A 16,523-nucleotide genomic window follows, 5' to 3' on the forward strand; every position below is an offset into this window, starting at 1 on the left:
ATGGCGTTTTTTTAAAAAAAGTTTTACTCTGCATTGAAACAGCGATATTTACAATTCATTATGATAAATGCTAGGCTTTGCAGTTCTACTTCACATCATTGCATCAGTGGTCCTAGAAGACTCAAGAGGGATTTGCTTCAAACTGACAGCTCAGCACACGTCTGACAGTCAGCTCAGTGAGACATCAGTATGAATCTGACTGAAACAACAACCATCACTCAGGGCTGTTATTGGTCTTTGGTTCTGATGTGTGCGTGCAGTACTGTGCAAAAGTCTTTAGCAACCCCTCTTTTTAATGTTTTGCTTCCAAAGAGCCAGCCTTTCATGTCAGTTTTAAAGTGGTCTCCAGCAACAGTTCTCCAGGCTCTCCAGAAACTACTACTACTGAAAATCTGACTAATCACAGCATGGGGTGCAGTGTGTTCTCAAAGAAATTGAGGAAGCTGGGCTAATGGAGGACAAAAGAAGATGCAGGAAGCCTAAAAACTGTCTACAGCAGATGATCATTACCTGAAAGTCATATCCACAACATAAAATAAATCCAGCAAAGACCTGAGAGATATATCTTTTTACCTTTTCTGCACGAATAACAGTAGAAGGTCTGTAATTATAAAGGAAGTAACACAAATCTGGTGCGACTAAAGGTAGGTATCTGCAGAATTACTGGAACTGAATGCGGGCAGGACTAATAAAGTTTACAAAAGACACAGAGGAGTCATTGTCTGTATGAATTCATGATGCTTTATATTATATTTTTATGTAATAATAAAACTATAAATAAATAAATAATATATAAAATCCCCAGTGCAAGGGGTTAAAGTTGTCACAGTGACAATTTCTTCTTTGTTTGCAAATGCATAAAGTCAACTGGCAGCTTCTTCCTTGATCTCACATTGTCCTAGAGTTGTAATACATGTCAGTTATAACATCTGCTAATTGTTCTATGTGAAGAAGATTAAAAAATGAAACGAGCCGTTGCCTCACAGCAAGAAGGGGTTAGACTCCACCATCTCACCGGGGCCTTTTTGTATGGAGTTTGCATGTTCTCCTGTGCTTGTGTGGGTTCTCCTCTGGCTTCATGCAGACATGCGGTTAGTCTGTCTCTTTGTGTTAGCTGGTGACCAGGGTGTAATTTTGAGGTCTGCGTTGCCTCTATTGTCCTCACCTGTTTTTGTTTTTTTTACCTGTTCAGTTCCAGTAAAGAAGATTTCTGTATTATTTACTCGCCATGCAGTCCTTCTCCTCATTTTATTTGAGATTGTTTTGTTAAATGACTGCTCTCTATAGTTCAGTAGAAACATATAACTTGTCTTTTATAGTCCTTGACATGATTATTTTCTGAGTGCCTCTTCATTTGCTGTTTTTCTCTCAGAAGAAGAGGCTTGTCAAGTACAAGTGCAGCAGGAGTTCCAGGCCAGGGCTCCTGCTGCAACAGTTTGCCTTAGAAAAGCAAAGTGTTGTTTAGACATTTATGAGGAAGTGATGACCTCCCCCTGGGGTGGAAGCGGGATTTTCCTGGAAGAGACACAGAAAGTCAAACATGCTGGCCTGATATACGAGACATCTGTAGATTTCCAGTTGTGCCTCAGGCAACCTGGGGACGTGCAGCAGTGGTCTTTGTTCCAGTGTTGTGACAGAACAGTGCAAGAATGGAGGGGGACATTTCAAAACAGGAAGTTGATGAGTGTGAAGAAGCCAAATTTTCAGGATCTACCTGTAGCCTGCTGCTGCAAGGGAAATGAGACATGCAGTTCAAGGGTTATAAGCTTTTCTCTTCTTTGCCACTATCTGCTACACAGACTGACCTCTGCAGAAATAAAGTATACAGGACCACTATGAGCCTTTTAACCTGCTTACAGACTCATACTGTTCTCAACCTGTTTGGTCCTAAGGCACCATTAGAGATTAAACCAGATCATCATGGCACGCCGTAATGATTGTAAACACATATTAACCAATCTCTATTAGTGTAGCCTTGATATTACTGAACACAGAAATTGGAGGTGTCATACACAATATTCTAATGGTCTGGTATGAACTGGATGATTTAATAATAAAAGAAAATGTGTGCATGAGTCTTGAGACCCACATGTGCCGAAATGAATTAAACAAATACATGAATCAAAAAGTAAGTAAAGAAAGTAGCGTCTTTAATTTATTAAAATTTGAAATAAATAATTATCTTTTAAATGAAATGAATTGACATTTAATTGTGTATTCATATATTTATTTCATTTATCATTTTAATGAATGAATTACACATTTATTTAATTATTTAATGAATCTTAACTTAATCTTTTGGAGTAAAAAAGGCTTTTTCCAGACTGCTGGAACTGTGGCTATAGTAATTACAACCACACGTGGGTTTACTGACAGTGAAGACAACAATGAGCTACAATATAACTAGGGAGAACATGTTTTACAGGCACATAGTGAGGACCTTATGTTGTGATTTTACATATGCAACAGTGATAAAACATGAGGTTAAGTCAAAGAAGAGTAAAAGGTAAGACTAAGATTAATAATTAATATGTACACTGTAGATCTCAGAGAATCTAAGAAACAGCTGCAAGAACGTCTCATATAGAAATATGTATGTAAGATATTCTACATTACAGGTTTGCTATTGTATAGTTTCACAGAGGATATTTTGTTGAAGTGTTTTTTATAGCATCCAGGTTAAATAAATCAGTATCATCATTTGTTAAATTCATGTATCAATTTATTGAAAATAACAAACAAACAGATTGTTTTACATGTTAGCTTTTCTAAAGTTACCAAAAGGAACTTGTCATGTTACTGCTTTGTCATTCTTGTTGTTTAGCGCCCTCTGCCGACCATGATGCAGTATGACATGTCTGGGTCAAAACACTTCACAGGATGTAAATTTCTGTTTTTTGTTTCAATCAGATCTTATTTCTCTTTTAATCTTTTTAAATAAAATTAATTTTAATGTGACAAAACACACACACGGCTTGTTGATGGGCTGCTGGGGAAAGTAGCGGAAGCACTGGGAGGCTATTTTCGGTGGTTCTCACAGACATGTTCTTGTAAGTGTGTTTTTCCATTTTTTGTTGTCAGTCTGAGAGCACAGCACCAACTGAAGACCTGTCCACACTGAGTGCATAACATGTGGTCACATCCTCCATTCTTCTGCAACATGAAACACAACATGTGAGCAGGCAAAGTCACATGACTTCAAAACAGCCAGAAACTCTCTCTGTGCGCACATGACTAAATACCTCGATTCTGCTGAAGCAGTGAGGACAGCATCTGCTGTTGTTGGCCAACCAGGTGTCATTCAGATTACTTTCCAGCGTTACCAGCATGTTACCATATCTGCTCACCAGCAGGCGTTTCCTCTCCTTACTGCCATGTTTATAGTCATTCAAGAGAGCACTCAACCCCTCTGAGAGACACAGATAGCAGAGAGCACAAAACAACATTTGCATCAACACGCAAAAGGCCTTCAGTGTAGGGTTAAAGATTAATCAAACAAAGTGCTACTATTCAAATGGGATCAAATAAAAAAAAAAATTTCAGTCGCATTCGTGACTTGTAAGTGCTGTAAACTAATCTTACACCTCTACAGAGGCTGCTGCACTTGGATTGATGCTGTTGAGTCCTGCACTGACACGAGATACAATACTGGGACATCTCTATGTTGATTCTTGTACTTCCTGCTTTGAAATGCCGATGACTGACTTTATGATTTTCTTTGAAACAGGACAACATTCACACCACTCTTCCTGTGACTGAATATTGCCACTTTAACATTAATAACCAGTACACCAAAAAATTATCAGTTTAAAAAACATACTTGGATTTTTAGTAAACATAAGAGATATCCACATAGTCATTGAAATAGTGTGCCTTTGTGTACCGTGTGACTGTGGCAAGTCTAGGCTTTTTAAAACGGTTTGCAATGCATCTCTTGCATGTTTTTTCTTGGTTTCACACTCTTCTAATCCATGGTAGGTCCTTTTGCACGTGACGCAGAAGGCAAAGCCGCACTCAGAGCAAAGCACTGCATTGCTGGACTTCTCCAAAATAACAGCAGAGCCACAGGATGTTCGAGGACAGTACGTCACATCTGCGAGACAAAAACATTTATTGAAAAAGAGCTAAAGATGTTCTTTCTGTCTGGTCTAATACAGAAATGTAATAAATACATTCCAATCAGTGTATGAAAACCTTTACGACACACTCAATTTAACAGCAACAGAAACGGACCAGACATGCTGTCCAGAGTGTTCTGCAGCAGGAGACGGTCATAGCGGCTGAACAGCTTCTCCCCTACCAGACTCTGCACCTACAAACACAACAGAGACGAAAAAGCAGAGACACAAAGTGAGGCCGAGGTCAGCTGATCGAAATTCCTCTGTCCTTGATCCTTCTACCTGTAGCTTTTAAAATGTGTTTTGATATTAGATAAAAGGATCAAACACTACAGTTGTTGAAACCATTCTGCAGGTTGAAGGCTGCATGTAGCTTCTACCTGTGCAGGTGTAGGGGCACCAGCGCAGTCTGCCTGAGGACAGGTGACACCCCGGACGTTCCCCTCTGTGATCTGAACCGTACAGAACTCGCAGAGACAGGCCCGGCAGAAGACGTGGCCACACGGTGACAGCTTCACGCACTCGGACCCGAGCCGGCCCATAAAACAAACCCCGCAGTCAAAGAAAGTCGTGGCAAACACTTTGTGTTTCTGGGCCGCATCATAGATCAAAATGTGGGACAGCAGAGTCTGTGATGGAGATAAAAAGAGACCAGAGAGGGTTTGCTCTTCACTCTGAGGAGAATCTGTGGGGTGGACCGGCAGAGAAGCAGCTCCAAGTTCACTTGGATCTAATGTGCCTGAGGAGGTGGAGGGAAGCAGCGATGAGAGAGAAGCATCTCCTTCATTTAAGAAATCTTCCCGGACACTTTGATGATGCTTGGATTTCTCTGCAGATAAAGAAAGATCATCCTGGGGATCAACGTTAAACTCTGAGGCTTGGAGGATTGTCACATCTGGAGTTTGTGCTGTTTGGTTTTGGAGTGCAGGCTCTGCAGAAAGAGCTCTTTGATAATCTGAGGTTAGATCACTCTGGTTCTGGTGAGAGTTCAAATCATTCTGGTCATGCTTGCATGAGTCTAAAGCCGAAGCTCCATGAGAGTCTGCGCTGCTCCCGTCTGAAGGATTCTCCTGAACTTCCGAGGATGGTACAGAGAACTCTGGCTCTGAATTGTTCTTTGGTTCTGAGGGTTCAGCATCGTGTTGGTCCTGGTTATAATGCAGGGTGCTGCGTTCATCAGGAGGAAGATCCAGCTTACTGTGGATGTTCAGGAACCTCAGAGCGTCTTCTCTGAGAAACTGCACCCAGGAGAAGAGCACCACAGCTCCCCCAGTGGCCTCATAGAGATCAGCGAGATGGGCGCGCAGTGCAGCCAACTGTGGAGGGAGAGGGAGAATAGATTGTTGTCATCTTTACTGAGCCTCTACAATGTCCTGTGAACCTCTCACACACTGGCAGGATGAACACGTGACCAACAATGACTTGACTGCTGATTACCTGTGTGTGAGTCAGCCAGCTGCAGGTGAGGCTGAAGGAGGGAGGAGAGGAGGAGGGGTAGTCCTCAGGAAGCCCAAAGTTCAAAATCAGCGGTGGAAAGAAGGAAATATCATACCTACGCAGACTTTCACCTTAGAAAGAAAAATACGAGGTCATCAGATGAACTATTCTCTTTCTGTAATGTTTGTTTATTTGTTTTTAAATTATTTGGGTGTATTCAATAGAAAATATTTGATATATTCTGTCACATGAACTCAAATGGCAAAAGCTATGAATGATGCTTGATGACATTAAGGTTCAAAGGTATATTTAATATAGATATATTTAATTCATACATCATACTTCCCATTTAATGCCAACAAAAACATTACATTGTTACGGGCTCGCCTAATGCAGAACAAGTGTTTCACTCATTTTACATCATTGGCTACATAAAACCCATTTTTATCTTAAGTAGATGATTAGGGCTGCACCAGTGAAGGTGCTTCCTAATATTCCAAACCAACATTTTCCAAAAACATCAGATTGGACATTTTCGGTCTGATTTACCCTCTCTGAGAGCCACGCTGAAGCCGACAGGAAGCTCGACACACACTCGGATTTCTCCGGCAGACTTCGACTCGTCCCGAACAAACTCGTCCGCATCGAAAATACTCTGGAGAGCGAGCAGCTCGTCTTCCTGCTCCTCCAAGTCCTCAGTCATCTCTTTCTCCTCGGTCTGGTTTTGTGAGAAGCCTTCCTTCTCTGAATACGTTTTCCTGCTTCTTGTTGAGGCTGAGGTGACTCTGGGTCACACCAGCCTGTTCCTGGTCCTTGTTTGTCCGTCCCTCTGACTCATCAGCGTATGATGTAAGAAACAAAGTACAGGAAGCAACCTCAGCCTACTGTAAACCTGCTGCTAATGCAAACCAGTCAAACAGGCAGTTCAGCATGTAGCATTACGAGCCTTTCTTTGCACAAATAGTCTGTGTTATGATGTTACTGGGAATGTCTGAATGATGCATCCAAACAGGAATTTTACAAAATGATTTTTTGAGTCTATTTACTTGATGTATCAAATGCAAAATAACTGACAGGGAGAGTTATTTTGTGATTAAGATGTGACATAAAATTACCCCCCCCCCCCCCCTTCCACACACACACACACACAGGCAGAAAATCATACAGAAGCATTGGCCACATATTTCAGAGTAGCCACGGGGTGGGCTGTTGGAAGCATCCGGTGGCTCCACTGTCCTCCTTTGTGACAACTGATCAGCACCTGCGGTTCAGTTCGATCACGGTGGTGATGTAGGATGCTGAATAGTCATGTAGTATAATATACAGTGAGGCTGCACTGGGACTGTCCAGCCAAGACCTTTAACCTTCACCTCAAACAAAACTCCAACAGCATTCAAAGTGGAATTATGCTCAGCACCATCACTGCAGAGACTGATGTACGGAGCTGCAGCAACATTGCATGTAAGTTGGTGACAGTGCTTCTGGACTGGTAGATGGGGTGGTGGTTTCCCCTTATATAAAAAAGAGGAGGGTCACACTCTTCAGCCTCTCTGTAAAGGTCTATATTCAGATGCTGAAGAGAAGAGTCCATCCATTAGTTGGATCTCAGATTTAGGGATAACAGTGGAGTTTCTGTCCTATTCATGACACAATGGATGGTCTTGAGAGTGGGGAAAAGAGCTGCTTCAGCTTTTGTTTTGTTTTTAACCCTCAGGATCATGATGATTTGTGATAGAAACACCTAAATAAAATCTAGTCAGGCTCTAAAGTGAAGAAGACATAACACTTATCTCCCCAGTCAGTAGGCATATATTACAACTTTTTTTTCAGAATTTGTCCTAAGGGTGGTGCTTAAGAAAAGTTATTAATAATGAAATATTCAGAGTTTGATTTTTTGCTATAGAAATTTGCTCCATTAGTGTTGCGGTTCACAATTCAGGCTAATGCGTGAAAGATCCCCAGTTTGAAACCAGGAAGACACAAATCTAATGAGATACTAATGAGACACAAATTATTTGTGATGCTACTTTCACTGACAGTAAGGCGAGCCTTTAATATTTCATGAATGTGTAAGTAACAAGAACTGCGCAGACTGGCTAAGGGCAAAACAGAAGCTATCATCATATTCATTAGAATGACGTTAACTATAAAAATTTAATTTAAGGTCCATTTGCTGTTTTTTAAACTCTCCTCTATACCCTTGTTTCTCATCATAGACTGAACTTTGATAGACCATATGTGGCATAACTGTCATGCTTTACCTTTCTCATGAAACACTCAGCCAGATATTATCATGGGAATGAAGAACATGAGCAAAAACATTTATTTTGACAAGGCAGTGACCTCATTTTTTATATAATGTTTTTGAAATTTTATTTAAACTTTTTCTCTTGAGCCGCAGGGACTGCACTTGACAATGACAAAGAAATCTGATTCAGCAGCACAAATTAATAATAACACAATTTACAGTTAATGCTATTTTATACTGTAATCTGACAGCTACAAATATGAGAAATATTATGGCACAAATGCTGCCACCACCATTCAACCACATACAGTGATGTGATCTAAGAGGAGTGCTTTGTTAACTTAGGTAGTCAATATTAGACATAATGAAACAGAAATGTTAATATCCATCAGTTGTGGCTGTAGTTTTCCCTCAGATTGAGTGGGTTTTGGCTCTCCAACATTTTCTCTGCCTTGCTCAACAGCTTTAGTTCTCTTTGGGATTTGAACTGAACACTCAGTGGCCTGGGGGCTGTTTTGGATTTCAAGATGGCAGACAAAGCCCTGGGACTTCGTTGGGTTTTTGACACAGCACTTTTCTGGGCACTGTCAACAGATGCTGGAAAGAAGGAAATAGAGTATTTACATGATCTATTCCTTCCAAAACTAAATCAGCATTTTACAAATTCTCTGTATCATCAATTGTTCTCTAAGCATCATTTTATTATTCAGATAAGTGATTCATATATTCAAAGCACTTGTGAAAAACTGTCATCAAATATTTTAAGGCTGCTGAAGTTTGGCTCTAACTGTTGGGAGGAGGGTCTCTGACTCCCACCTGACACCTGGACGCTCTCTTTCTTGTGTCTTTCTTCCCAGGAGTTGAGCTTGCAGGTCCTGGAGCAGTAGGAGACCTTGTTGCAGCGCCTGCCCGGGGTCAGATTCACAGACACTGAGCGACCGCAGTGAAAGCAGAACTTTAACACTGGTTTCCTGAGAACAGGTTTACACGAAAAGAGTCACAAATAAGTTACTAGAAACTGACATTAGTTGAAGTAAAAGTTTGAGTGACAGACAACAGGAAAAAGGAACTAGAGCAGCACCTTACTGTAGATGAATGTGAGTGTATGTGTACCTGTGCTCTTGTGTTTCCTCTGGTAGGCTTTTATTGCTGGCAAGAGCCTTGTTGGAGGAAAGGTCTCCTGCTAATCATGGAGTACACATGCACGCACGCACACACACACATGCATGGACACACACTCTATGATTTAGAGGCATATTCAATAATAAAAGGACAAATGCATTACACCAAGTATCCAGTGGAAGCTATTCTCTCTATATTACCAGTTTCCATCTCAGCAGCAACCTGCCTCATCAAGTCTTCCATCTTGCTCAGCAGCTTTTGCCGTGCTTCGAATATTTTTCTCTCCCGAATGCTCAGAGCGTGGAAAGGAGTATTAGCAATATGTGAGTCCTAAATAGGAGCATAAAGGCAGACAGGAGTATAAAAATATATATAAAAATAAAACTCTAAAAAGCCTTCTCACTCAGCCCCCGTGTACACCAGCATGGCCCTCCATGATTAACATAAAATACTGGATGAACCAGTAAGGTGCAGCACTGCCAGTACCTACAGCTGATAGTCACTGGACATTCTTCAGCAATTCACATTAAATGCATTCAATGTAGTATGGCTGGAGTGTTACCTGTTTGAAGGAGTAGCGTGCATAATCAACTGCAGTTCCAACAATGCCACACACTGTAACTGGCATCAAGATATCAGCTCCAGCCTTGGTTAACGTGTCCAACTAAACCAAACAAAAGCCGTACTGATGTTAGGAAAACATATTTTCTCTGAAAGCTGAACAAAAGTGACTCATTTGAAGTCATTAAGAACACATTTATCTTTGATCGCTGCACAAAAAAAGTACAAATGTTAATAAATTAATTTTTAAAAACATTTCATTGTCATTATGTGTTTGTGTGGGTACCAGCTTAATTCTGTGCCCAACTAAGTGGTAGTTGATGTTGGTGAGGGCACAAACCGCGCTGCCCACCCTCCAGCCAAGGGGTAAGTTGGGATCTGCACCTCCATTCAACAGCTCGTCTACCGCCTAAACGAGGAACAACGAATAGTGTGGGACAAAGAGAGGTTTGGCTCTCACGTGCATGTGTGAGTGTGCATGCACAGCGAGGTCGTACCATATCATTGCCACTTGCTATAGCCAAGGAGAGAGGTGAGTGGCAGCTCCAGAGAAGGTCTGTACTGGCTCTGTGGGAGAGCAAGATGGCAACCACTTCACTGGCATTCTGGGAAGGAAAATAAAGGTGGTTTTTTACCTTAAATATTCATCAGTTCTCCGCATTTTGCTTTGATGCAGCAGTAACGTAATCATTAAATAGTGCTGCTGTGTTTAGCTGTGACTGTATGCATGCTGACCCTGTAGTCACTTTCTCTCTGGCAGGCAAAATGTAGAGCGGTGCGGCCTCCTTCTTTGAGATGTGGGCTGGTATTTAGTGTTTCTGTGGCCTTTGTGGAAATCTATAACATATATAGGTACATAAAAAAGAAAAAGAAGGTTAACTAACACAAACACATTTACCTCTAAAACCCAGGACTCTAAAACCTACACACCTTGTCTGGTTCGTAGATCTCGTCCTGGTCGCACGCCCGTACGTCCGGGTCGGTGATGGCGTGCAGCAGCAGCTGTGTGATTCTGGGACCTGCTGGACCTGGCAGTGCTGCAGCTACATGCAGGGGATACAAGCCTTTCCTCTATACAAACAAGCAGATTTTCAGGTGAGTTTAATGTAGGTGCTTTTTTTTTCTTTCTGTGTTTGTGGATTTTTTCTTTTGTGCCTGTACAAAATATTATTTAAATTTGTTTAAAAGTTGAGCTCCTGCCTCTGGTGGAAGAGGGATGTCAGTGCGAGCTCCGCACAGCAGCAGTTTCCTCACATTCTCGGTGTCAGCTGCCATAATGGCTAAAAAGAGCACGGGCATGGGGATCCTGGCTGCGTTGGGATCAGCTCCACGGTCCAACAACAGTTTCATGGTGTCCAAACGAATGCGGTGCCTGCTCAGACAGAACACACACAGGTTACTTACACTGATCAAACATAACATTATGGCCACCTGCCTAATATTGTCCCGGTCCCCCTTTTACAGGCAAAACAGCCCTGACTCATCGAGGCATGGACTCCACTAGACCCCTTAAGGTGTGCTATCTGTACTAAGATGTTAGCAACAGATCCTTTACCTCCTCTGTGTTGCTGGTGAGGTTCCTATAGATCTGACTTGTTTGTATAGCACATCCCAAAGATGCCCGACTGAATCGAGATCTGACCTCCAACTTGTTGTGCTCCTTAAACCTTTCCTGGACCATTTTTGCTTTGTGGCAGGGTGTAGCCATCAGGGCGTACCTTTTCCATGAAAGGGTGTAAATGATCTGCAACAGTGCTTAGGTAGGTGGTGCATGTCAAAGTAACATCCACATAAATGGCAGAACCCAAGACTTCCCAGCAGAACACTACTCAAAGCATCATACTGTCTATCCCAGCTTGCCTTCTTTACATAGTGCAGCCAGGAGTTTTCCAGGTAAGCGACGCACACACAGAATAAATGTTCTTCTCAATAAATGTGAGCATGAGCACTCTGACTTATCTGCAACTTACCAGCAATAACTTTTTTGAGTACCTGGTCTGTTGGATCAGTACAGACGGGCCAGCATTTGCTCCCCACATGCATCACTGAACTTTGGCGAGCCATGACCCTGATGCTGGTTCACCATGGTTCCTTCCTTAGCCCACTTTTGGTAGCTACTGACCACTGCAGACCGGGAACACTCCACAAGAGCCACATCTGACCCCATCCTCTAGCCAATAAACGTTTGTCAAATTGGCTCACTTCTCCTTACGCTTGTCCATTTTTCTGCTGCTAACAGATTAACTTTGAGGACAAAATGCTCTCTTTCTTCCTAAAATATCCCACCAACTAACAGGTATAATTAAAAGATAATCAGTGTTATTCAGTGCACCTTTCAGTAATCATAATGTTATGCCTGATGGATGTATATGCATGGTGAAACAGAACAACAGAGTGATCACTAGAGCCAGCAGCAAATTAAATACAAAATAAAACGGAAAATGAGGCAGAAAGAAAAAGGACTGACTCTATTTTCATAGCAGCCATTCTGCGTACTGTCTCCTGTGTGCTGCAGTGCATGGAAACCCCTGTGCGACTCAGAGCTTCAGCAGCGAGCTGGATCATTTTGTCTGTGACTTGAATTTCGTAGCTTCTGAGACAACAGGTGGAGTCAAAGCTCTGTTTTGAGGGCAGATCTTTGGCATGCTGCAGAGACAAACACATTAACCAACTCATCAAACCAATCACAGAGAAGCATCACTCCACATTACTCATGAACCCTTGCTTGCTACCTTAGCTTGAGCTCCCTTCCACTGCACGGTGCCCAGTTTAATGTGACCATCCAGCACTTGAATGGAGCGTTCTACAAAAGACACGTCCTCTTTTCCACTCTCATCGCTACCCTCTATATCCTCCACATCTTTCTCATCCTCGTCGCAACTCTCCTCTTCCAGGTAATCTGTGCTTAACTCGTTGGTCTCAGCAGACTCACCCTGTTTGTCTTTCTTGTCCCCCCTTTTAAATTCTCTTTCTGTATCTTCAACCTCACTTACTCCTCGTTCCCTTCTCTGATCATATCTGCTCTCTGTCTTTCTTTGCTTCCCTTTGCTCCTCATGCTTTCTGTCTCCTCACAGTGTCTGTCCTCTCTTTCCTCTGTCCTCGGCTCCTCCTGTGTGTGTTCAGCGTGTGCGACACAATCATTCAGTCCGACCCTGCGCTCAGAGAGGAGTTCACTGTCACTGGATGCTTCACGGTTGAGAAGTGAAATGTGTTCAGTTGGTTCTTCTATTGATCTGAAAACACAAGAAATAAATACAGCAGTATTTTATCAATAAATTCATAATCAGTTATGTTGTTTGGCTTCATTTAGCAATGTGTGTGAATATAAATCGTTAATAGTGAACAATGTGTGAGTGAAGGGACATTAGCTACAATCCTACTGGTCAGAGAGGTTGTTAATTAACGATGCGTCTGTATTGAGATCGACTTGGCTGATCTGGGAAAATAAATGTCAAGAAAAAGGGAGAATATCTGTGAGAAAACCATAGGTATCTGAGACGAGTTGAACTTTTGATAAAACTCAAAGTCACGGTGCCTCGTGCTGGATCTTACTTGGTTTCTAGCAGGTGGTTCAGCTCCAGAGATGTGCAGAGATTGAAAAGGATAGTAGAGGACATGACACACAGCCAGGGCAGACATGCCTTCACAGTTCATCTTGTCAATATCAACACCCATGTCCAACAACAGGTGGATCACATCATTATGGCAGTTTACCTGACAGGAACAGAATATGAGACATGAGACTACTTCAGATTTTAACCACGGGCAAAATGTTAAAACCTTTTATTTTGCTGTGTTCAAAAATTAGTAATGTGTTACGGTGGCAGCAATCAGAGCTGTGTGTCCGTGCGAATCTGCTACATCAGGGTAGACTAAACCAGTCCTGAGGATCTGTGATACAGCGTGCAGGTCTCCTTTGGAGGAGTGCTCGATAAGCAATTCTGAACTGACTTCCAAAGGCCCTTTAGGACCAAAACTGTCCCTGTTCATAGAGAGAACGGCTGCCGTGTCCCAGCCCACATTTTCAGCCTGCAGCCTGAGAGACAAACACATAAAGTTCCACAAATGTTGCAGACTCACAGACCTAACTGTCAGTGTTTGGACCCAGTCTGACCTGTGGTTGTGTATGTGAGCTTGAAGGCGGGCCTGTAATGGCATTGTGGACAGTGGGTCTCTTGCATAGCCTTGGTAAGGATGAGCGTCTGGCTCCCACAGCTCGCCATAAAAATGTTGATCCAGCTCTGTCCTTCGACCAGGGGGGAGTGGCAAGTGGTCCCCATCTGTTGAGTAACTCTCCATGCCAGGTGGATAGATGAAAATCTCATCTAACAGCACATCTCTGTCTTCATCCCCCTGAAGGTGATGAAGCGTTAACTGATCTGCGTCATATTAACTCAGAGAGCTTATCCAATTATTCATTAAAAGCTGTGACTTACCTCAGAGTGTGTCCTTTTTTGTTGCTGTAGACCACCAGAGATAGACTGAGGTGTGAGAAGGGTACATTTATGGTAAGGTTAGATGTACGCAGTAAAATATTAATCATCAGATTTTCTGCTGTAAACACCATCTGTGTTACAGTTGTGAAAGGGCATGACACAGCATTAAGCACTGCTCTTATTTCTAGGCTCTTATTTCTTATTCATTATTATTACTGTAGGTGACACAGCATGTACCTGAGTCAGGGATTTTTCAGTGACTGATGGATCCATGTAGGCAGAATATTCAGGAAAACTCTTCAGGCTAAATCCCTCTTCCAAAGGGGTACACAACCTTAGCAGGTGGTCCTTGAGCCACAGACCCACATCCTCTCGCCCATCTGGATATTTGAGCACACCTGGACCAAACCTCTGATCCATGTGGTACAAGCCCTGAGAGGAGGGGAGAGGTGCGTTGTTTTATGACGTATCTATAATCTAAATAACGGTTCAGCTTACCTGAAAGACAGCTCCATCGGAGAACACTTGCTGACCATATCCCTCCCTTCTGTTGAGGTAGAACTTGCCAATGAACTTTTGGCCCGTGGGCCAGCAATACAGTCCATCTCCATGCTTGTAGTCTTTGTAGAAAGAGCCCTCATAGTACTACACCAAAGAAAACAACCCACGCGTGTATTTGTATCTAAATTACATTTAGCTTGGCTTTAAGGTGTTCACACCCTAAAGCTAAGGGGTAGTAAATGCTCTAGTGAAATTGTTTAATTCTTTAATATGTCACACACTACCTCTCCATTTGTCCAGCTGTACCTTCCTTTGCCGTGTTTGAGGCCGTTTATAGACTCTCCCTCATATTTGGAGCCGTCGGGCCACTCCTGCACACCGATTCCTTCTGATATCTCCCTCCCGACCCGAGCACCTTCGCGGTCGTTGCTTTGTCTAACTGACCCCGGTGTCGTAACCGGCTCCGCACCTCCTCGCCCCGCAGCCGGTGCCGCACCTGTGAAGGTCGTCGACAGCATTTTACCCGCGTTCTCCCGAGTCCGGTTGAGGGCAACGACAATTCACTTTAGCGACTAACTACAGTGTTTGTTTGGAAGCGACAACTTCAGGTCTCACAAGTCAGATTTGTGTTTTAACTTTCCAGTAAGCAACTGGTTGTCATGACAATAGCAGAGCCCGCGCAGGTGGAGTAGCAGGTTTCTCTCACGCATGCGCAAGAAAGAAGGAAAATAAAAACATTTGCTCTGCTTGGTTGTACTTATGTAAAAATAAAGCAAATAAATACGTAGATAAATAAATTTATTCTTATGAATCAATACACTTTTAATTTTTGGTTACAATGTGGACAATATTATTATCTTTGTTTACCAGGGGCGGTAAACCCACATATGCAGGTGTTACATATGGTTAAAAGGATTCAAGTGCAGTAAGTACATGTTTCATATAAGTATAGTCTAAAACTTAATTATTAACCCACCTAATTAACATTTCGGTTACAGAAAACATGTGAATTTTGATTTTATGTACTGTACAGCTTGTATAATAAATAAATATGTAGACCAAAAAATCCAGAAAGGTAAACAACATGGAACTCAAGTCTAACTTGTGTTTCACACTTTTTTGGTAGAAAAAAAAATCAAATTGTTACATGCTTGAATTTACACAAAATGTCAGAAATCTGCACTGTCATGAAGGAAAATGTATAACTTAATTTTTCATGACTTGTTGGGTTAACCCTCTGAGGTCCAAGCCCGCGGCCGAGGCTCTCCGACGCAAAAAGTTGAAAATAAAAATAAAAATAAAAATAAAAAGATGCTTTACAGAATCCAGTCGATGCCACATTTGTTTGCTTTGCGCTATCCAGTTTTGTGGGATTGAGTGCACTGAAATGAGCTCCCAAAGTATTGCAAGTTTCCTGCATGGCCGTGTTATCCCGTGTTCCCGCACTGTCAGTAGCGGTCCTAGCCTGTTTGGCGCCCTGGGCGAGCAATCCCTCTGCCCCCCCGCACACACACACACACACACACACACACACACACACACACACACACACACACACACACACACACACACAAAACATATTAAGGATTGTACATTAACATAGAACTGTTGTTGAAACCATACTGAATTTCACCAGAGGAACACACACACGCACATGAAGAGAGAGAGAGAGAGTATGCATTGTATGCAAACGGCTACCAAACAGCCATCTTAATTCGTCATACAATGAGAACAGGACAAATCAACAATTGACAATGACTAAAATCTGTAACATAATGTATTGTTTGGAGTTTAGTCTGTTACTGTTACTATTTTTACCATTTCTTCTTGGAGCAACTGTAATCCACATAATTTCCTTAGGGATTAATAAAGTATTCTGATTCTGATTGTTTCAGGATGACCTGCCATTATCCAATGACACATCTGCTTACCTGTATCTTTTGCTCGTTTCTCTTCCTCTTCTTTTCTCTTTTTTCTAAACTGAGCACCTGATGGCTTTGAACTTTTCTTGTCCATCTTCCATTGGTTTTAATTTTGCACACCAGTATGAACACAAATCCCCCAACCCGAGGATCACCACAACAAAACCTAACAGACCT

At 42.2% G+C, this 16,523-nt stretch overlaps 2 protein-coding genes across 5 annotated transcripts; both read right to left on the reverse strand.

The window, feature by feature from the left end:
* Window positions 1-2,700: 2,700 nt before the first annotated feature.
* LOC146498914 (E3 ubiquitin-protein ligase RNF14-like) lies at window positions 2,701-6,397 on the reverse strand. Its single transcript, XM_085138747.1, has 7 exons — window positions 6,105-6,397; window positions 5,556-5,686; window positions 4,499-5,434; window positions 4,234-4,312; window positions 3,884-4,093; window positions 3,243-3,409; window positions 2,701-3,153 (listed from the first exon to the last, which is right to left on the reverse strand). The coding sequence occupies exons 1-7, from the start codon at window positions 6,256-6,258 to the stop codon at window positions 3,019-3,021; spliced, it is 1,812 nt and encodes a 603-aa protein (XP_084994873.1). The 5' UTR covers window positions 6,259-6,397; the 3' UTR covers window positions 2,701-3,018.
* A 1,502-nt stretch (window positions 6,398-7,899) lies between these two features.
* On the reverse strand, window positions 7,900-15,103 carry ankmy1 (ankyrin repeat and MYND domain containing 1). Of its 4 annotated transcripts, XM_085137296.1 has the most exons (21): window positions 14,709-15,102; window positions 14,422-14,568; window positions 14,161-14,355; window positions 13,924-13,968; window positions 13,602-13,840; window positions 13,307-13,523; window positions 13,040-13,201; window positions 12,868-12,923; window positions 12,668-12,720; window positions 12,219-12,481; window positions 11,954-12,132; window positions 10,687-10,858; window positions 10,417-10,557; window positions 10,222-10,323; window positions 9,984-10,091; window positions 9,773-9,895; window positions 9,488-9,589; window positions 9,126-9,255; window positions 8,917-8,986; window positions 8,620-8,774; window positions 7,900-8,400 (listed from the first exon to the last, which is right to left on the reverse strand). In XM_085137296.1, exons 1-21 carry the CDS (start codon window positions 14,940-14,942, stop codon window positions 8,192-8,194), a joined length of 3,102 nt encoding a protein of 1,033 aa, XP_084993422.1. In that variant the 5' UTR covers window positions 14,943-15,102; the 3' UTR covers window positions 7,900-8,191. The 4 variants fall into 4 exon arrangements, with proteins under 4 accessions (XP_084993422.1, XP_084993420.1, XP_084993419.1 ...); XM_085137294.1 differs by having other exon boundaries at window positions 8,917-8,983; window positions 12,219-12,720; XM_085137293.1 differs by having other exon boundaries at window positions 12,219-12,720.
* Between the last annotated feature and the right edge of the window lie 1,420 nt (window positions 15,104-16,523).

Source organism: Neolamprologus multifasciatus, chromosome 17 (genome assembly GCF_963576455.1).
Source record: "Neolamprologus multifasciatus chromosome 17, fNeoMul1.2, whole genome shotgun sequence".
Taxonomy (NCBI): domain Eukaryota; kingdom Metazoa; phylum Chordata; class Actinopteri; order Cichliformes; family Cichlidae; genus Neolamprologus; species Neolamprologus multifasciatus.